The 20,742-nt window shown below is 50.4% G+C and overlaps 1 protein-coding gene across 1 annotated transcript; it reads left to right on the top strand.

The window, feature by feature from the left end:
• Window positions 1-233: 233 nt before the first annotated feature.
• Window positions 234-17,469, top strand: HMGCS2 (3-hydroxy-3-methylglutaryl-CoA synthase 2). Its single transcript, XM_084866373.1, has 10 exons — window positions 234-462; window positions 2,816-3,270; window positions 6,041-6,166; window positions 6,728-6,892; window positions 9,039-9,204; window positions 10,318-10,488; window positions 11,986-12,092; window positions 12,991-13,116; window positions 15,312-15,423; window positions 17,013-17,469. The coding sequence occupies exons 1-9, from the start codon at window positions 359-361 to the stop codon at window positions 15,416-15,418; spliced, it is 1,527 nt and encodes a 508-aa protein (XP_084722499.1). The 5' UTR covers window positions 234-358; the 3' UTR covers window positions 15,419-15,423; window positions 17,013-17,469.
• Window positions 17,470-20,742: the final 3,273 nt, after the last annotated feature.

The raw sequence follows: 20,742 nt of genomic DNA, 5'->3' as shown, positions 1-20,742 counted from the left end.
GCCAGGGTCCGAGACAGGCCAGGTGGTCACCCCAGGACGCGGTACCAGGAGCATCAGGCCCTGCGAGGCGGCTGGGCACCCATCAGGCTGCCCCGGAGCCCGAGGAAGGAGGGCTCGGAGCTGCCGCCCCTCCCCTGCCCATGCCCCGCAGCGGGACGACTCCCTGCGTGTGGGAGGGTGTTTTCCTCCGCGGAGACCTTTGGCCCAGTGCAGGCAGCCAGCGGAGCCCTGATACACAGGGGCGTGACCTCCCGGGGCAGCGGTCTGGGGCTCTATAAAGCCGGACGGGGCACCTCGCCCCGGGACTGGCGGTGAGGAGTGGCTGTGAACTGCTGGCTCTCTGCTCGCGCCTCTGAAAATGCAGCGGCTGGTGACGCCCGCCAAGCGGGTCTTGCAACTGACGAGGGTGCTCCAGGGAGCACCTACCGTGCCTGCCCGCCTTCTCCCCGCCGCGCATCACAGGTGAGTCCGCGGCTCCGGGGACTGTCCAGCTCGCTCCCGGGGGAGGGAGGGAGGCAGGCAGAGGGCCCGCCACAAGGAAAAGCTCACAGAGCCCAAGTCAGAGGCTGGCAGGGCTTGTGCACAGCCCTAGCCACGCAAGTGAACCCCTGGGGTCTGAGGTGCCTCATCTCTGAAGGGGCAGCCCCTCCCTGCTGGAGTCCCCGGGTCTCCAACCCTGACACCTGCTGTTTGTGAATGAGGGCGTCTGTCACACCCCAGCACCGGGGCCCACAGCATTCTCTCCCCACCGCACCCACCTTTTTGTTGTTGTTGTTGTTGTTGTTGTTAACCCTCACCCAAGAATAGTTTTCCAACTGATTTTTAGAGGGAGTAGAAAGGAGAGCGAGAGAGAGAGGGAGGGGAACATTGATGATGTGACGGAGACACACTGACTGGTTGCTTCCCGCACACGCCCCAGCCGGGGCCAGGGATCGAGCCTGCAACCACGGTACGTGCCCTTGACCGGAATCAAACCTGGACCCTCCAGTCTGCAGGTCGACGCTCTGTCGCCTCAGCCAAACCGGCGAGGGCCACCGTCCCCACCTTTGCCCAGAGCCCCTGCCAAGGTCTTCAGGGTCTGTGCCAGCGGCAGTGTTAGCAAACCCAGCTGCTCCGAGTCCCTGTAGCAAGATTCAAAGGGACTGAGGGGAGCAGGTGCTTTTCTCTGCCCTCTGATTGCGTGAAAGGGCAAAAGGGGATGTAAATGTGTGTGTGTGCCTGTGCATGCATGTGTGCATGCATGTGTGTGCATGTGTGTGTGTGCAGTCTGCATGTGCGCAGAAGCACCTATGCTTCTCTCCTTTTCTTTGTGAACTCGCTCAGTCTGGCCCAAGTCCCCCAGCATGGATGGTAACACAACGGCAGCCAGTGCCCCCGGACCCCGAAGCCACCCTGCACCCTGGAAATAGCCCCTTCTTTGCTGCCACTTGCTCACTGCAGTCTCTGGGCGCTCCAGGAAAGGACTTCGGTCTGGTGCCTCCCCTGGCCTGGCACCCGGGGAGCCTGGGAGGATGGGTGTGGGGTGGGGGAGCAGGGCACACGCTCTAGCCTTCTTATTTTCTTTTGGACTCTCCACCATCGTCCACACTCTTCCCCATCCCCCTTCCCCCCCACCCCTCACCCCGCCCCAGCCCCGTGTACAGGTCCAATGTCCCAGCTCAGAACGCTCAGAAAGTCACCTGTTTTGGTGTTTGCCAGGGAGGGACTGACGTGGGCAGGCTTGTTTCAATAAGCAGCGTTTGGCCACCCACCAAGAAGCCAGCCTCGGCCCTCACCCACCTGCCCCTCCTCCTGACGTGCTTGGGCCAAGATCTTGGCATCCTCGGCCACGTTTCCCTTGTTGGTATTTTCACAGCGAATCCCCACGGTCCAGGGCCTGAGCAGCATTACGAATCCTCTCTATGGGGCTCTTCTTTCTATTGTCTATCCCCCCACCCCCCCAATCCAACCTGCGTGGCTCTAAGCCTTAGAGTCTAAGGCAACCAAGGAGCGTCTCCCGTCTCAGATGTGCTTCGCTGCCTTGAACACCTCCTGGTCCCCGCCTGCCTTTTCTCAGGCGTCCTCTCCCCCCGCCCTTCACTCTCCACTCCAAGTATCATTCCCTGTTCAACCACCCCGCCCCCCGCCCCCCTGGCCTCTGCCCTTGACCGGGAATCGAACTTACAACCTCCTGGTGCACAGGACAACACCCAACCAACTGAGCCACATCAGCCAGGACTGTATTGCTTTGTGTGTGTGTGTGGGGGGGGGGGGGGGGGTAATATATTTTATTGATTTTTTTTTTTTTTTTTTTGTACAGAGAGGAAGGGAGAGGGATAGAGAGAAACATGGATGAGAGAGAAATATCTATTCACTGCCTCCCCGCCTCCAACTGGGGATGTGCCCACAAACCAAGGTACATGCCCTTGACTGGAATCGAACCCAGGACCCTTCAGTCCACAGGCCGACGCTCTATCCACTGAGCCAAACTGGTTATGGCTGTATTGTGGGTTTTTTGGGAAACTGGCTGAGATTTTTTTTTTTAATATATTTTATTGATTTTTTACAAAGAGGAAGAGAGAGGGATAGAGAGTTAGAAACATCGATGAGAGAGAATCATCGATCAGCTGCCTCTTGCACACCTTCTACTGGGGATATGCCCGCAACCAAGGTACATACCCTTGACCAGAATAGAACCTGGGACCTTTCAGTCCCCAGGCTGACGCTCTATCCACTGAGCAACACCGGTTACGGCTGTATTGTTGTTGTTTTTTTTGGGGGGGGGGGGACCGGCTAGAGAGCATGGGTGGGATGTTGATTGTTATTTCCCCTGCAGGTTTTCCACCTTCCCCGCCGTCCCCTTGGCCAAAACGAATACGTGGCCCAAGGATGTGGGCATCCTGGCCCTGGAGGTGTACTTCCCAGCCCAGTACGTGGACCAGACCGACCTGGAGAAGTTTAACAACGTGGAGGCGGGGCGGTACACGGTGGGCCTGGGCCAGACCCGCATGGGCTTCTGCTCCGTCAAGGAGGACATCAACTCGCTGTGCCTGACGGTGGTGCAGCAGCTGATGGAGCGCACCAAGCTGCCCTGGGACGCGGTGGGCCGGCTGGAGGTGGGCACCGAGACCATCATCGACAAGTCCAAGGCCGTCAAGACCGTGCTCATGGAGCTCTTCCAGGACTCGGGCAACACGGACATTGAGGGCATCGACACCACCAACGCCTGCTACGGGGGCACCGCCTCCCTCTTCAACGCCGCCAACTGGATGGAGTCCAGCTCCTGGGACGGTAGGTGCTGCCAGCGTCTTACGTAAGCAGGGAGCTGCCGCTGGAGGCTGAGCACTCAGGGCTTTTTTTGGTTGTTTGTTTGAAATATGTTTTTATTGATTTCAGAGAGGAGGGGAGAGTACAAGAGAGATAGAAACAAAGGATGAGAGAGTATCATTGATCGCCTGCCTCCTGCATGCTCCACACGTGATCCAGTCTGCAACCTGGGCATGTGCCCAAACTCAGAATCAAACCATGACCTCCTGGTTCATAGGTCAATGCCCAACCATGGAGCCATGCCAGCCAGGCTTCTTGTATTTTTTTTATGAAAGTAATTGAAAATTATACTTTAAAAAAATTACACATAGACCTGGCTGGTTTGGCTCAGTGGATAGAGCATCAGCCTCTGGACTGAAGGGTCCCAGGTTTGATTCCGGTCAAAGGGCACATGCCTGGGGTTGCAGGCTTGATCCCCAGTGGGGGACATGCAGGAGGCAACCAATCGATGATTCTCTCTCATCATTGATGTTTCTGTCTCTCTTTCCCTCTCCCTTCCTTTCTGAAATCAATAAACATATAGATATAGATATAGATATATAGATATATAGATATTTTTTTAATTACACAGACACAAAAAATGTGTAAAGTGATTAAAAAAAAAAAAAAAGTTCCCTCTGAAGCCTTATTACCACTTTCCAGAATTTAACAGTTTCTGTGAATTCTTCCAGGTTTTTTCTATGTCCCTGCAAGTACAACTTATCTACTCAGTTTTTGTTTTCAACCTTATACATATGTCATGCATAACATCTCTATGATGTTCCCATCTCTATGATGTCCTCGGGACCATTCTATATCAATATAAATAAGGTCGGCTCTGCACTTTTAAAAGCTACATAACATGCTATTCATCAAAGTGCCAAACTTTACTGAATTAGCCCATGTTGACAGATATTTTGTTGCAAGTTTTGTGCAATTATCGATCCTGTTTTCATGAGTGTTGTGCAAGTTTTGCATGCTTGTGATAATGTGTGGTAAGACCAGATTTCCAGACATGAAATTGCAGGTTATGCTATGTTGTGTTGGTTTAAGAGATTAATAGAATGTGCCCAACTGCTCTTCAAAATGTCGTACTAAAGTACATTTCTACAATACATATTATTAACTTTTCTAATCTTTGTCAATATTATAAGTAAAATAATAGTGTCATTGATTTGCCTTTTTTTCATTATGGAAACTTAAATTTTTTTTTGTATTTATTGGCCCTATTATATTCTTTGCCTTTTTTATGAGACTTTTTACAAAAGAAGAAAATAGTCTTTTGTTGGTTATATGTATTGTAAATACTTTCCCAGTTTGTCTTTTGAGTTCGTTTCTGATTGAAGATGTTAATTTTTATGTGGTCAGATTTACTGATTTTTTTTTTCCTTAATGGCTTCTAAATACAGATAGATGATAGATTGATAAATATATAGATGATATTTACGGTAGATAGATAGAAGATAGATAGACAGATAGATAGATGATAGATAGATATAGAGATAGAGACAATGATATAGAAATAGATATATAAATATTTGGGGGAAATAATTTTTTGTGGGGATCGGAGCTGGCGTTGTTATAGTTCTTAAGAGAAGGCTCTCGGGTTTCAGTGCATTTGGGTTGAACCCTCACTGAATCCTCATTGTTCCCTCTGTTAGCAGTGTGGCTCTGGACAGTGCTTCAGGACCCAACTATCCAGCCCTGGAATAAATCCGAGGGGCTTCCTTATGGGGCAGATAGAATGCTAAAATCACTGCCACATGTCCCCTGAAGCTCAAGTCTGGTGTGCTTTTTGGAGTGGGAAAGGGAGCAGTACTATCAGATGAAAGTAGAACAAATAATAGTCAAGACAACAATTATTCACTGAGTAACAGTCTCACTATATAGAGGCAGTCACTATGATCATCTACAATAAATGTGGTTCCTCAGCATAACCCCCTTTCCCAATGAAAATACTTCCAAGTCGTTCAGAGCACATGGCTTAGGATCCAGACGGAACCGGGCTGGAATATCCAATGCCGTGTTCACTAGGGGTGAGACCTTAGCAGGTTACTTGGTCTCTCTGGAAGGCAGTGTCTCCCTCTGTGCGTGTAGATGCTCTCTGCCTCATCGATGGCTTTCGGGGTTCTTTGAGGATGACTGATGTCTAGCTAGTCTTTCCGATGTTAGTTTCCCTTCCTACCCCTTGACTCTCTGTGGGAAGGAATTTCAGCCACAGAGTGCTGAAGGGGACGGGGACCAAGCTCAATGACCTCCAAAAGTGCCAATTAAGCCGAAACCGGTTTGGCTCAGTGGATAGAGGGTCGGCCTGCAGACTGAAAGGTCCCAGGTTCGATTCTGGTCAAGGGCATGTACCTTGGTTACAGCCACATCCCCAGTGGGGGGGTGTACAAGAGGCAGCTGATCAATGTTTCTAGCTCTTTATCCCTCTCTCTTCCTCTCTGTAAAAAATCAATACAATATATTAATATATTTTTTAAAGTACCAATTAATAAATTGCTCATTGAATTCAGGGACAGAATTCTGAATAACTCAGCATTTCACAGCGAGAGCATCTGGACACTGAGTTTTGATTTTGCATTTCCAATGTGTCACGATGGGCTTCATAGAACGCAAGCTCCCTGGGGCGGGGATTTCTGGTTCTGTCTGCCAGCCTATCCCCAACGCCTAAAATCGTGCTGGCACACACGGGAGGCGCTCCGTCTACCGAGACTTGATGGTGATGACACTCATTTCTGGTCTCTCACTACAGGGCGCTATGCAATGGTGGTCTGTGGAGACATCGCGGTGTATCCCAGTGGCAACGCCCGCCCCACCGGGGGCGCCGGAGCTGTGGCCATGCTGATTGGGCCCGACGCCCCCCTGGTGCTTGAGAGAGGTTTGTAGCAACCTGCAGATGCGTGGTACCCACACACGGTGCAGGGCACGGCCGGATGCATAGCTCCTGGCCCCAAACGGGCCTGGCGTGCCTACTGGGCAGGGCCAATGGGTAGATTTGAGGATGCCACTTGCTGTCTAAAGGGGGACTGGGGAGCAGAGGGCAGGGAGAAAGGGATGAGAGGGACCAGGAGGGTTTCATCTTTTGCACCATCACACATGATGCGTGCAATGAATGGTGGTGATGCTGTTAATAAGGGCGTAAGCTGGCCATTGAAGATGAAAGATGGTTAGTGGGTGGAAAGTAAGACTTTCCTTTGAGACTTTTGGCATCTACTCCGGGTTTTGTTAAGCCCATATAGGCATGGGAAGGGAAGCGTGAATCTCACTTATGTAAGAGCAACAGAATATTCTACTGCTTTGAACATGTGAGGGACATTGGGTGGGCCTGAGCGTGGGCCTGAGACACATGGAGACCAGGAGGCTGTAGGAGTTCTCCATCCTCTCTGCTCCCTGCGGGCTGCTCTGTGCGGTCACTGAGTCCCGGTGTGTGTCTTGCCAGGGCTTCGGGGAACCCACATGGAGAACGTGTACGATTTCTACAAACCAGATGGGGCTTCGGAATACCCACTGGTGGACGGGAAGCTCTCCATCCAGTGCTACATTCGGGCCTTGGACCGGTGCTACACCGTCTACCGCCAGAAAATCCAGAACCAGTGGAAACAAGGTATGGGGCTCCCAGGGCAGAAAGGGGGTGGGGAGGGCTCTCTGCACACGGGGCCAGGAGTTTGTCCTAAACGCTTTGGACAAGGCCTCGTCTCTTCTCGGAAAATGATCTCAAGAGGATTTGCTCGCCTGGCTGTGGTCACAGCTTGATTCCTGTTTGATTCCAGGTTTCTCGCTTGATCCCCAGAGGAGGCCTGTAGGAGGCAGCCAATTAGTGATTCTCTCTCATCATTGATGTTTCTTTTTTTCTTTCTTTTTTTTTTTAATATATTTTATTGATTTTTTACAAAGAAGAAGGGAGGGGGATAGAGAGTTAGAAACATCAATGAGAGAAACATCGATCAGCTGCCTCCTGCACACCCTCTACTGGGGATGTGCCTGCAACCAAAGTACATATGTCCTTGACTGGAATTGAACCTGGGACCCTTCACTCCACAGGCCGACGCTCTATCCACTGAGCCAAGCCAGTTAGGGCATCATTGACGTTTCTATCTCTCTCTCCCTCTCCCCCTCTGAAATCAATCTTAAAAAAAAATTTTTAAGAGAATTATTTCATGTCCTCCTCTTCTTACACCTTCCCTGGGACCATGCTCAAGTCCAACGGGAAGTCATTCAAATTCAAGTATGAAATTGCCTCTCACTTGAGCTAAATAAGCAATTAGGCGGAAACCACCAGTATGAAACCAGCAGGTGTCAGCCACCTGGGAGGGCCTGTGATGAGTCTGAGTAACCACATCCTGCCAGGCCAGCACGTGTTGCTGCTGAAGTCAGGAGTAATCGGACTCTTGGCTGGTCGCTTGCCACCTTTTGAAGCCTGCTTGATGTTGGAAAATCTTGCCTGTCTCTTCAGTATGCTGTCACCAGGGATTTTCCCAGGATGGTAGTGTTACAAGTTGACTTTATTTTCACCTTCAGTTTCTAGATGGTCCTCTAAAAAATATACGTACTGCTTTCAAAGTCAGAAAAGAAACAAATTTTATTTTAGAAGTAATGAGAAACCTACTTTTATTTTTTTTTTATTTTTTTGTTAATCTTCACCTGAGGATATTTTTTCCATTAATTTTTTAGGGGGAATGAAAGGAAGAAGGGAGAGAGAGAGAGAGAAAGAGAGAGGAGAGAGAGAGAGAGAGAGAGAGAGAGAGAGAGAGAGAGAGAGAGAGAGAGAGAGACTGATGTGAGAGACACCTCGATTTGGTTGCCTCCCACACGCACTCCGACCAGCCCTGGAACAAACCTACAACTCCGGCACATGCCTTTGACTGGGAATGGAACCCACAACCCTGTGAGGACCAATGCTCTATCACTGAGCCACACCAGCCAGGGCAAGAGAAACCTACTTTTAAAAAATAAAAAGGGTTCCTACCTGTTCAGCCATGCCCAGATGGCGGGTTTCAGTGAGGGGAAACCTGCAAATGGCGGGTTTCGGTGAGGGAAAAGCCAGTGCTGAAGCATCAGAGCATGGATGCTGTCGGGGTGGCCTCAGCAGCCACTTCTTGCCCCTCCCCCTGCAGTGGGTGAAGTGCCAGCTGCCCAGCTGCTCCCCACGGGTGAGGAGTCACCCTGGACTCCGCCTCTGCCCATCCACTGCACACCGCTATTCGCTCATTGCTCCCGCCTCCTCTCAGCTCTGTGGCTTTCTAATTTTACTCCAGAGTCCCACATGAAATCTGAACATGCTGCCCGGGTGTGGGCACTGATTTGTAAACTTCCCCCGGAGGGCAGAGGGTGCACTGCCCTTCTCTTCAAAGTCGCAGGAACTGTCTGAAGTGTAGAGTGAGAGACATCGGGGCAGGAATCCAGAGCCAACCGTTTCTGAGCTGGGACAGTGGCCACATAACAGTATTTTGTAGGCACCGTTTCCTCCTCTGGACAAGAGAGAAAACTATAGGACACAAGGCCGATGGGGAGGAGTACGCTCTCACACAGGTTGGCCATAGCAGACAGGAGGGAACTAGTGCTTTCTTTCCCTCCTTCCTGTGTAAGAAGGGTGTTTGGTTCAGTGCTTGCAAAGGGAAGGAGCAAACCTCAGGAGTGTTTGCTGGAGGCGGGGCCCGGCGTCCCTGGGCACAGGGAGGTATTGGGGCAAAGGTCCGAGTGGCTTATCTATCCGGCGTGTCACCCCCTTGTGTTCACACTTCCTCTCCCAGCTGGCAACGACCGGACCTTCACTCTGGACGACTTACAGTTCATGATCTTCCACTCGCCCTTCTGCAAGTTGGTCCAGAAGTCGCTGGCTCGCCTGGTGTACAATGACTTCCTGTCGGCCAGCAGCGGCGCACAGAGCAGCCACTACAAGGGGCTGGAGGCCTTCAGGTGAGTCTCTCTGTGGAGAGCCGAGAGGGCCGGGAGGGGTGAGAAAGGTGGAGGCTTCCTCTCTTGAGCCTTGAGTCTGGACCACCAGCCACTCCCGTGGGGAAAAAGAACGCTCCTCCAACAATAGAAAGAACACCAAATCTGACATGGGTGAATGGGTTATTGTCCACATGGGATCCTCATCTTTATCGCAGGAGCACAGGGAGTTTGCCAGCAACTTGGGTCATCCTATCTAATAAAAGGGGAATATGCAAATTAACCGTCACTCCATCACAAATATGGTGGCGCCCATAGCCATAAGATGGCAGTGCCCAGTCCTCTCAGCCAACAAGAGTCACCCAGTCCTTGGGGGGAACGGGGGGCGGTCACTGAGAGTGGGCAGTGTGAGTGGCCTGGTGGAATGCTTACTTCGTCACTGAGGCAAGCATTCTACCCTGGCTGAGGATGGGCTCTGGGCCACGGAGAGCCTCTGGGCAGCAGGCGCAGAGCGGCCAGGCCCTGTAGAGAGCTACTGGTGCACAGATTCATGCGCAGGGCTACTAGTGGGACTATAAGAAGCTTCAGAGAATAAGACAAAGGGGAAAGAGGGCGTGGCTGTATCATTCAGTCAGTAAGCATTCGATGAACGTCAGCTGTGTGCCAGGCATCTTACTAAGCTCTAGGGACACAGAAGCAAGTGTGACTCGATGCTCTCTGCCTAGAGGCTCTCACAGTTTGTATGGACAGAAACATCTAGAAACAATCCCAGTTCAGGACAGCACCTCAGCCAGTGTCCGCTCTCATTCTCACTCACCGTGGACTCCATCAGTGTCTTGCTTGCTGCCTCAATTTCCCCATCTACAAAATTAAGATAGTCCAGCTCACCCTCTTAGAGGTCAATAAGGCAGGAAGAATGCCATTTATTCATGCATGGCTCCAAGATATTTAGGAAAATAACGAGTCTTCAATACAGAGAGAACCCACTAGGAAGAGAACGTTCCCTTTCATCTTGGTCACTGTTCAGGTGCTGTCATGTGCCAGCAATATCTGCCCCTATGGCCAACCACTACTCCCCCGCCACTAACAATGCATTCAGGGTCTCTCACCTGGCCTGTCCCTCTGGCTGCCTCACAGGGGGCTCAAGCTGGAAGACACCTACACCAACAAGGACCTAGACAAAGCTCTCCTGAAGGCCTCTCTGGACACGTTCAACAAGAAAACCAAGGCCTCTCTTCACCTCTCTACGCACAACGGGAACACGTACACCTCCTCCCTGTACGGGTGCCTGGCCTCCCTCCTGGCCCAGTGAGTACTGCGTCCGGCAGCCTCCCAGCCCGCCCAGGCCCTCAGGGTCAACCACGCCCGGGTCCTCTGTGGTTCAGAATTTTTTTAAGAAGGAAGGAAGAGCCCTTAATCAGTTTGGCTCAGTGGATGGAGCGTCGGCCTGCGGACTCAAGTGTCCCAGGTTCGATTCCGGACAGGGGCACGTGCCTTGGTTGCAGGCACATCTCCATTGGGGGCTGTGCAGGGGGCAGCTGATCGATGTTTCTCTCTCATCGATGTTTATAGCTCTCTATCCCTCTCCCTTCCTCTCTGTAAAAAATTAATAAACTATTTAAAAAAAAAAAAAAAGAAGGAAGGAAGGAAGGAAGGAAGGAAGGAAGGAAGGAAGGAAGAGAGGAAGGCAGGGAGGGAGAAAGGGAGGGATGGAGGGAGGTGGAAATAAACTTATTTTAAAGGTGTGTATAGGAGTATTAAACAGTCATCCCCAAAGTGAAGTTCATGTATTATGTCAAGGGAGGTGCAAGAGCGACTCTATGCAGCAAGAAATTAGAGGAATTTTTCTCCTCCACTTAAAATCTCTATATTTAGTAAAGATTCCTGGTTAAGAGTCCACAACCTAGGTTCAAGTCTCTTTACCACTTATTAACTTTGACCGTGGGAAAAGACTTGACCTCTGTGTGTCTCCCTTTCCCCACCTATGAAATATGTGCAACAACAATATGTACTGTCTTGGGTTTTGATGAGTGTTAAATGTCAAAAGCAATTAGAACTCTCATAATGCTCAGCAGATGCTCAAATGTTATTTCTATTGACATTCTATGTTGTGAGGTTAAGAAGGAAATACAGGTACTATACATATGGTAAGTCCATGCATATAATCTAGGAGATGCATGTGTATAAATTTGGCGAAATTGGTGTGGCTCAGTGGTTGAGTATCAACCCATGAACCAAGAGATCACTGGTTCGGTTCCCAGTCAGGGCGCATGCAGGTTGCTTGCTCGATCCCCAGCAGGGGGCATGCAGGAAGCAGCTGATCGATGATGTTTCCCTCTGATCAATGTTTAGCTCTCTATCCTTCTCCCTTCCTCTCTCCCTAAAAATCAACAAAAGTATATTTTAAGATAAATAAACTTGGTGAAATTATTGCTAGTGAGGGGACGAGAGCATTACCAGCCAGTGGGGAAGCCTGCAGGTGAGGGCAGCGGTCTGGTCTCCACCGGAGATGCTTCCAGAGTTCACTGAACTCACCGTGTCTTCAGGAGTGCGGAGAAGCTCCTCTGATGCCCCGAAATTCCGTTATACGCCCTGTGCCTTCTGCCCCTGGGATTTTAGCTGCTTCCTTCCTGGCATAGTTTTCTCCTTCTGGGCCCATCCAGAGTCCAAACGCCCCCCTTTGGGTGAGCGCTGGGAACCCGTTCCCGGGGGGCAAGAGGCGAACCAGATTGTCAGGGTGGCCGTGTGTGAGGAGCACACATACAATACTGTGTGTTTTCTGGGTTTTGGTTTCTCTCCCTGCAGTCACTCTGCCCAGGACCTGGCCGGCTCCCGGATTGGCGCCTTCTCCTACGGCTCAGGCTTGGCAGCAAGTTTCTTTTCATTCCGCGCCTCCCAGGATGCTTCTCCAGGTGAGTCCGTCTCTCTACCAAGAAGAGTCATCTGGTAAAAGAAACAGTGTCCTGCCTCACCGCCGAGGAGGCTCCCTCCCTCCCCGAATAATGTGATTAAGAGCAAAGGAGCCGAAACCGGTTTGGCTCAGTGGATAGAGCGTTGGCCTGTGGACCGAAAGGTCCCAGGTTCGATTCCTGTCAAGGGCATGTACTTAGCTGTGGACACATCCTCAGTAGGGAGAGTGCAGGAGGCAGCTGATCGATGTTTCTAACTCTCTATCCCTCTCCCTCTCTGTAAAAAATCAATAAAAATATATTAAAAAATATATATATATATTAAAAAAAAAAAAAAAAAAAAAAAAAAAAGAAGAAGAAGAAGAAAGGAAATTCCTAAAGGGATTTAAGACTCGGAGCAAGTTTGTCTAATCTGTGTATATAAAATACTGCCCTGGATCACAGGTAGTTATGAGGAACCCAGGCAAACTGATCCAGCAAAGAGTCCAGGTGAGAGCCATGATGGCTTGGTCGCTGCTGGTTAAAGAGAAGTGGGCGGGTTTGAGATGCCCAGGAAGTAGCTGTTGCTTGTTTTATGACGAACGCAGTGCAAGTCTCGCCTCTAAACGCTGCATGAGAGATCGCTTCTCGGCCTTTTGGCTAAGGTCAAGTGTAGTAAACACTGCGTGAGATATACCTTGACCTGATGAGTGTGTCAGTCCCTGTGTTTTGCCAGCATCACGTTTGCTGGCCTTGATCGTTTCCTGGCATCCCAAGCTGATCACAGAGCACTGTTCCCCCTCTTACCCCCCCTCCCCCCAGGCCGAAGCTCCCACCGGCCCTTTCTCTTCACTGCGCTGGTGGCTGGGAGCAGTGACAAGGACAATGACGCCGGTTTGTCAGTCTTGCCTTTGCTTCCCAGGCTCCCCGCTGGAACAGCTGGTTTCCAGCCTGTCAGACCTGCCACAACGCCTGGACTCCCGGAAGCGCATGTCCCCTGAGGAGTTCACGAAAATAATGGAGCAGAGAGAACAATTCTTCCACAAGGGTAAGACAAGAGCAGGGACACAGTCTCTCTGTTGGTCTCTCCCCCTTACCCCCACCGACCCCCACCTTCCCTGAGGTGTGTTGGACATTGAAATTGGGACTCAAAACGTTTTTTGTTATTATATGTTTATTTCTAGTCTGAAGTTGCAAGATTTTTTTAAAGAAAAGAAATGGGAGGGGCGGGGGGAGAATAGTTATAAAGAACCATTGAACAGACTGTCAAACTACAGCGGGAAGGCAAGGGAGGTTGGAGGGGGGGCAGGTGAAGGCATATGTGGGGGTTAGGGGAGGTTGGGGGAAGGTCAAGGCGAGAAAAAAGGAGACATATGTACTACTATTTATAATGCTTCAAACAATAAAAAATAATAATAATTAAATTTTTTTTAAAAAAGAAAAGAGCAGGGAGGAGGAGAAGGCAATTTCTCTCAGAGTCTAGGCCTGAAGCTGAGAGTCGGGATTCACCAGGAGTTTAGCATCTAGGGGGCCAAGGGGAAGACGCCTCTGAGATGTGTCAGGGAGAAGATCTTTTGGGGGCCAATGGGCAAGAATGGGGTGCGGAAGCAAAAGACAGAGCTGGGAAGAGGTAGCCGGCAGCATGTGGCTTCTCGGTATAGGATGTGGCTAACCACCAAAACCGGGTACAGAGCGGTGTAGCCCCATGCAAGCCAGATGTATGGTCTTTGAAAATACCATCTATGCAACAGTTGAAAGAATCCAGGCTTTGGAGCTAGATATTCAAATGAAACTGATCTGTGACACGCACCAGCTCTTTATCTTTGGGGAAACGATTGAACTTTTCTCGGTTGTCTCATTTCTAAAATCATGCCAGCTCTGCCCGGCCGGTGTGGCTCAGTGGTTGAGTGTCAAGTCATGAACCAGGAGGCCACGGTTTGATTCCCGGTCAGGGCACATGCCCAGGTTGGGGGCTTGATGCCCAGTGTGGGGGCATGCAGGAGGAAGCTGATTGATGATTCTCTCTTATCATTGATGTTTCTCTCATTCCCTCTCCCTTCCTCTCTCTGAAGTCAATAAAAATATAAAATAAGATCACACCAATTTTGCAAAATTGCCAAATTAAATAAATGAGTGCATTAAAATAAGTTTTGAGCAAACTTGACTGTCTCCACCCATCTGCCCTCTTTCCCTACCAAAAACCTAAAAACACAATACGGCCCCACAAAGCAGCAAAAGAAAAGTAAACCAAAGCTAGAGGTTTGACTGGAGAGACTAAACTGTGATGTTAAAACCGCAGTCACTGTATTTTCTGAAGCAAATCTTGAGATACAGAGTTTGTACGGTGGTCTGAAAAGGGGACAGAACCTATGGGATTTGGGATGTTCCAGAAAACCTAGGTGGAGCAGCCACAATCTTACCTGGAACAGGGGACATGATAGAGCAGAGGAAAAATAAATAAATAAATAAAAATGGGACCTCTGAGATGAGCATTCATGGACAAAACTCTGAAATCCTGTCATAAGTCCAGGCCAGAAAGCTCAGGGCGCAGGAGGAAGTGTCTATCAGGAAACGGGAAGCTCTGAGGTGCACCTCAAGCTGAGTCCCATTGAGCCAAAAGGCACATAATAACCGTGTCAATGGAGGAAGGCCGTGCTTACTGAAGGAGAAGGTCATACTCCTGTAATAAAAAGTCTACTAGCCCGGCCTTACAGACCAGATCCTATAGGCTAGATCAGCGTTTTTCAACCGCTGTTCCGCGGCACACTAGTGTGCCGCGAGATGTTGCCTGGTGTGCCGTAGGTGCAGACAAGACAAGAATTTTATAATTTTTCACTATTTTGTTTACTTAATATTTCATAATAAAGTAATTATAAAATACTTTCTTTGTGTTTATTTGATTCCTATTCAAGAGAATTACTTTATATATAGTCAATATAGGCACAGAGTTAAATTTTTTAACATTTTCTAATGGTGGTGTGCCTCGTGATTTTTTTCATGAAACAAGTGTGCCTTTGCCCAAAAAAGGTTGAAAAACACTGGGCTAGATCCTATGGACTGGACCTTGGACCAGCTCTGCTTCTGGTCCTCCCGCTGGCCCAGTGCTCTGCTGGGCATAGAGGTGACCTCCAGCCTCTTGCACCACAGCCAGGAGAGCTGTAGGTGTGCGTCCCTGTTACCATCTTCTCTCCCCCAGTCGCCGATAGCTCGTTTTGAGCCTTGCCTCTTCTCCTTCTTCCGCAGTGAATTTCTCGCCCCCTGCGGACACAACCAGCCTTTTCCCAGGCACGTGGTACCTGGAGAGGGTGGATGAGCTGTACCGCCGGAAGTACGCCCGGTGTCCGGTCTGAAGGGGGTGAGTGCAATGCGGCGGGGTGGGGGCCGGGAAGGGTTTCCTCGGGGAAACAGATGCAGATCCGATGGCGTCACGAGGCCCAGGAGGGTTTGTAGCTCCCAAAATGGTCAGAGGTGGCGAGTTTGTTCCGGGAAGACCAAGAAAAACACGTAGGACTCTTTGCCCTGGAAAGCCCAGAGCAGGCGGGAGGGAGGCATGTTCGTAAACCTCAATGTAAACAAGAGAGTCAACATGCTTATCTGATCTGCGTGTGCCAGGAAGCTCCCTAGAAGCTCGATGAAACAGAGTTAGCGCCCTTACGGGGAAGCAGGCTCTGACCTTGAGCCTATGGGGTTCATTATTCCAAAGGGGCGAGATCAGCCCTAGCTGGTTTGGCTCAGTGGATAGAGCGTCGGCCTGCGGACTGAGGGGTCCTGGGTTCGATTTCATGCAGGCTCAATCTCCAGAAGGGGGCATGCAGGAGGCGGCCAATCAATAATTCTCATCATTGATGTTTCTATCTCTTCCTTCCTCTCTGAAATCAATAAAAATATATTTTTTTAAAACAACAACAAATGGGCGAAATCAGACAGGAAAATGAATAGCTTCAGCAGAAACCGGTTTGGCTCAGTGGATAGAGCGTCGGTCTGTGGACTGAGGGGTCCCGAGTTCAATTCCGGTCGGGGGCATGTGCCTTGGTTGCAGGCGCATCCCCGGTGGGGGGTGTGCGGGAGGCAGCTGGTCAATGTTTCTCTCTCATCGATGTTTCTAATTCTATCTCTCTCCCTTCCTCTCTGTAAAAAATCAGTAAAATATATTTTTTTAAAAAAGATAAGAAAAAGAAAATGAATAGCTTCAGAAAAGACACACACCAGTGTGGTAGGGACAGATTCACAAAGAATAGGATCTTAAGGAGAGAAGAGTTTAATGGAAGTGGAGAAATGGGAGCAGTCTTTTTTCTTTTCTTTTCTTTTTTTTATTGATTTATTACAGAGAGGAAGAGAGAGGGGATAGTTAGAAACACTGATGAGAGAGAATCATCGATCAGCTGCCTCTTGCACATCCCCACTGGGGATGACCGGAATCGAACCTGGGACCTTTCAGTCCGCAGGCTGACACTCTATCCACTGAGCCAAACCGGTTTCGGTTGGGAGAAGTCTGTAAGCTACTATATATATATATATATACACACACACACATACATACATATATTTTATTGATTTTGTACAGAGAGGAAGGGAGAGAGAGAGTTAGAAACATCAATGAGAGAGAGTCATCAATCAGCTGCCTCTTGCACACCCCCTACTGGGGATATGCCTGCAACCAAGGTACATGCCCTTGACCAGAATAGAACCAGGACCCTTCAGTCCCCAAGCTGACGCTCTATCCATGGAGCCAAACCGGTTTTGGCTGTAAGCTACTTTTGTTGTTATTAATCCTGACCTGCGGATATGTTCCCATTGATATTTCGAGAGAGTGGGAGGAAGGGGGAGAGAGAGAGTGAGCCCGTGCGCACGGCCCTGCCTCGGGCAAGAAGCAGGCACGGAGGGGGGTGCCCGGGATGAAACTCGATATTCATCGGCCTTGTTTTGCTTCTTTACATCCTACAGCTCCACGGAGTGGGCCCCGGGACAAGCACACGAAGCACAGCTTTTGCCCACGAATCACGTAAAAGCAACCAACCAACCACCCACTCTTAGCTGGTAACTAGAATGGATTGGACACGCTGTCTCCGTCGGGGCCCTGGCCCTGAGGAGGGACAGCCCCCTCCGGGGTCCCTCAGCCTTCTCCTGCAGCAGCACGGCCAGGCTGTGCGCTGGGGCCAGAGCCCTCTGCTGGGAGAGCGATGGAGGAGGCCTGGCCGGACCTCCTGCAAGATGGCAGATCTCGTCTCCAGATCCAGATGGCTTGTCTGTCGTTGGTGATAGCCCTGTTTTTATTATTATTACCTTCCTGTGCTGTCATGACTTTGTTCTTTCTTTGGGTTTTCTGTGAATTTCTCAATTTTATACCTGGTGCTCAGCTAATATAGCACCATTAAAAAGATAAAGACATGGCCGAAACTGGTTTGGCTCAGTGGATAGAGCGTTGTGACTGCCGACTGAAAGGTCCCGGGTTCAATTCTGGTCCAAGGCATGCACCTTGGTTGCGGGCACATCCCCAGTAGGGGGTGTGCAGGAGGCAGCTGATAGATGATTCTCTTTTATCAGTGTTTCTAACTTTCTATCCCTCTCTCTTCCTCTCTGTAAAAAAATCAATAAAGTATATTAAAAAAAAAAAAAAAGATAGAGACAGGGGCAGGAGAAGGGGGAAGAGTGAAAGGGGAAGGGGGAAGGGGGTAGGGGTGGATGGTGTGGTGCTGGATAATAACTAGATTTGGGGGGGGGGGGTGATGACTTTTCAGTGTATACAGTTGTCGAATTCCAATGCTGTGCACCTGAAGTGTGTATAATCACGTGATAAAGTTAAAGGCAAGAGAGGCAACCAGGCCCCAAAAGTCACAAGCAAGCCAATACTCGAATACTCGAGCTCTGGCTCAGTGGTTGGAGCGCCAGCCTGAGCACTGAAAGGTCACTGGTTCGACTCCCAGTCAAGGCCACGTACCTGGGTTTCAGGCTGGATCCCCAGCTCAGTCCCGTGACTGCAGGAGGCAACCAATCTATTCTCTCTCCCTCCCTCCCTCTCTCTCTCTCTCTCTCTCTCTCTCTCTCTCTCTCTCTCTTTTTCTCCCTCTCTCCCTCCCTCTTTCCCTCCCTCCTTCCCCTTCCACTCTCCATCTAAAAATCCATGGGAAAACTACCCATGGGTAAGGATTAACAACAACATTAAATTAAATATTCAAAACAGAAAAGGAGGGAGGATTCTCCTGTTTCCTGGAGAGAAGCCTGCCGAGCCTCCTGGCTCCTGCCCTGCCCCTGCCCCCAGCAGTGTCTCCCCTCCTTCCTGTCCTCCGGGAGGTACAGGGAGACAGGGCAGGGCTGCACACAGGGCGGCCCAGCTTCCTCCCCTGACCCTGAGAGGGCACAGTCCTCTCCTGGCCACGTGCAAGTCCCAGCCTGGAGGGCAGAGCCTCCCAGCACAGTGACAGCCAACAGCTGGAGTTGTCCGCGTGAACCTGTGGTCCGAACACGTGGCCCCACGTGCCTGAGTGATTTAGGCTGCAGGTAAACAAAGTTTGACCAGCTGCATGTAGTTGAGTAGGATGGAAACCCAGGAGAATGCTATAAACACCTTGACCAGGCCCTTACTTTGCCTCGTGGCATCGGCTATAAAATAAAGACACGGCTTGTCTCTGTGGCGCTGTCCCTCCATCAGAGAAGCAGCATCCCACCGAGACCAACTTTCATTCTCTTGCCTGTCTTCTCCAAGCCTTCCAGCCGCCCCTCTCAGGGTCACCCTGGGCCGTGCCGGTGCAGCACAGAGGGGTGTGTGTGTGTGTGGGGGGAGGTGGAAATAGGTTACATCTTGGTTCCTCCACCAAAAAAACCACCTTGGAAACCTAGCAGGAAACTTTCCCCGGAAGGACTGCTTGTCCCCCTGGGTGAGGGGACCGCTTTTTCCAGGATCCTCTTGTAAAACAGCAACAGCTCAGGGGGGTGGGGGCTGAGCTGAGGCCGGGACGGGGAGCGGGTAGACACCACAGTGCTGCCATTCAATTCCTTTTAAAAAGTTGCTTCTAAAAGCCACCCCAATGAGAGTGTTTCCTCCATGGGTGGGAAGCAGGCTGGGGGGGGGGGGGGGGGGAGGGGAGAGGGGAAGAAGGGAGAAAGGGGGGTTGCTAGGAGTAAGGGGGCACTAGGCATGTGGGAAGGTGTTGGGCTCTTTGCCCAAGGTTGTCCATTCCCCAGGAGGCACCAGAAAACCCAAAATAAACCCCAGTTTGAGCCGCTAATCCAGCATCGGCTGACTCCCTCCCAGGTGCGGGTGCTCAACTTCGACTCTTGCACCAGCTGTGGCCGCCCCTTAGCAGACCCTTCTGACCCGCTGCTCCTGCTCCCTCCGCAAGCTGGGGGGGGGGCCTCAGTCTGGCTGGCATCCCTGGCTGACAATAGTTGCCTTTCCTGAGATCTCCCAAGAGGGGTCTTCCATGCAAGAGGTTCCGTGTAAGACTGAGGCCTGCTGTCAACTCAAAGGCACAGGAATAAAAAAAAGGAGAAAAGCAGCCGAAACCAGTTTGGCTCGGTGGCTAGAGCCTATGGACTGAAAGGTCCCAGGTTTGATTCCGGTCAAGGGCATGTACCTTGGTTGCGGGCACATCCCCAGTAGGGGGTGTGCAGGAGGCAGCTGATCAATGCTTCTCTCTCATCGATGTTTCTAACTCTATCCCTCTCCCTTCCTCTCTGTAAAAAAAAAAATCAAAATATATTTTAAAAAAGAAAAACAAAAAACAAGGTTCGCCACCTGCCTCAGGTACTCCCATAAGCTCTGTGCGCAAAGTCAGAGCTGCTCAGTGAAGCCTGCTGTCCCGGCCCAGGCCCGGCCCTTGCAGGGCGAGGACAGACCAGCTCTGAGCTCCCTGCAGATGCCAGCACGGCAGTTAGCTGGTGGCAGTCCTGCCCGCCTTTAGCTCAACCACAGCACGGAGGAGGCCCAAGGGGTGGGTTCGCGCCTGTCCGTGCCAATCAGATGCCCTGTGCCAGGCTTTCACCCCAGGCAGCCGTCTCAAAACCAGAAGCTACCGGGCACAGGGTAGCATCCCCTCCTAAAGGGAGAACCCTCCCAAGCGGAGGAACGTAGGATCAGGGAGGGAGTGCCACTGCCATGTTTCCTAAAAGTCATCTTTTTTTAAAAAATCAAGTAATATACCCTGTTTCCCAAAAAATAAGACAGTGTCTTATATTAATTTTTGCTCCCAAAGATGCGCTAGGTCTTATTTTCAGGGGATGTCTTATTTTTCCATGAAGATGAATACGGTACACATTTATTGTTAAATGAAAATAAAGGAAATTTATGACCTGTATACGGTACGGTAGTACGGTAGTTGTCAACACAAACCAGACAAACTGTGAATCCTACAGTATCAAGAATTTACTCATTTATTCAATGACAATCATGTCATCATCTTCTGGAACATCATCATAACAATCCAGTTCCTGAATTTCCTGGTGAATTCCTTGTGACTCCATTTCTTTCAGAATCAGTGGACCAAATCTCTCATGTGTAGCAATAGCATTCTGAGACAGAGCCTAGGGGGGCCTTATTTTCGGGGGATGCCTTTTATTTCACTCAGAAGGAAACCTGTAAATAGGTCTTATTTTGGGGGAAACGGTACTATCCAACCCACCTGGAGCTGGCTTTGTAAACTCTCCCAATAGCCTCATGCCTCGTCTCACACTGTCT

This window comes from Pipistrellus hanaki (assembly GCF_964339955.1).
Source record: "Pipistrellus hanaki genome assembly, chromosome: 18".
NCBI classification, from domain to species: domain Eukaryota; kingdom Metazoa; phylum Chordata; class Mammalia; order Chiroptera; family Vespertilionidae; genus Pipistrellus; species Pipistrellus hanaki.
Note: the sequence above shows the minus strand (reverse complement) of the source record. Positions and strands in the feature narration are given on the sequence as shown.

Excerpts from the sequence above, each read along its gene's own strand:
- HMGCS2 (XM_084866373.1), top strand. The coding sequence starts at position 359 with ATGCAGCGGCTGGTGACGCCCGCCAAGCGGGTCTTGCAACTGACGAGG. Across the intron at positions 3,271-6,040 it reads GGAGTCCAGCTCCTGGGACG|GGCGCTATGCAATGGTGGTC; the intron begins GTAGGTGCTGCC and ends CTCTCACTACAG. Across the intron at positions 12,093-12,990 it reads CTCCCAGGATGCTTCTCCAG|GCTCCCCGCTGGAACAGCTG; the intron begins GTGAGTCCGTCT and ends TTTGCTTCCCAG.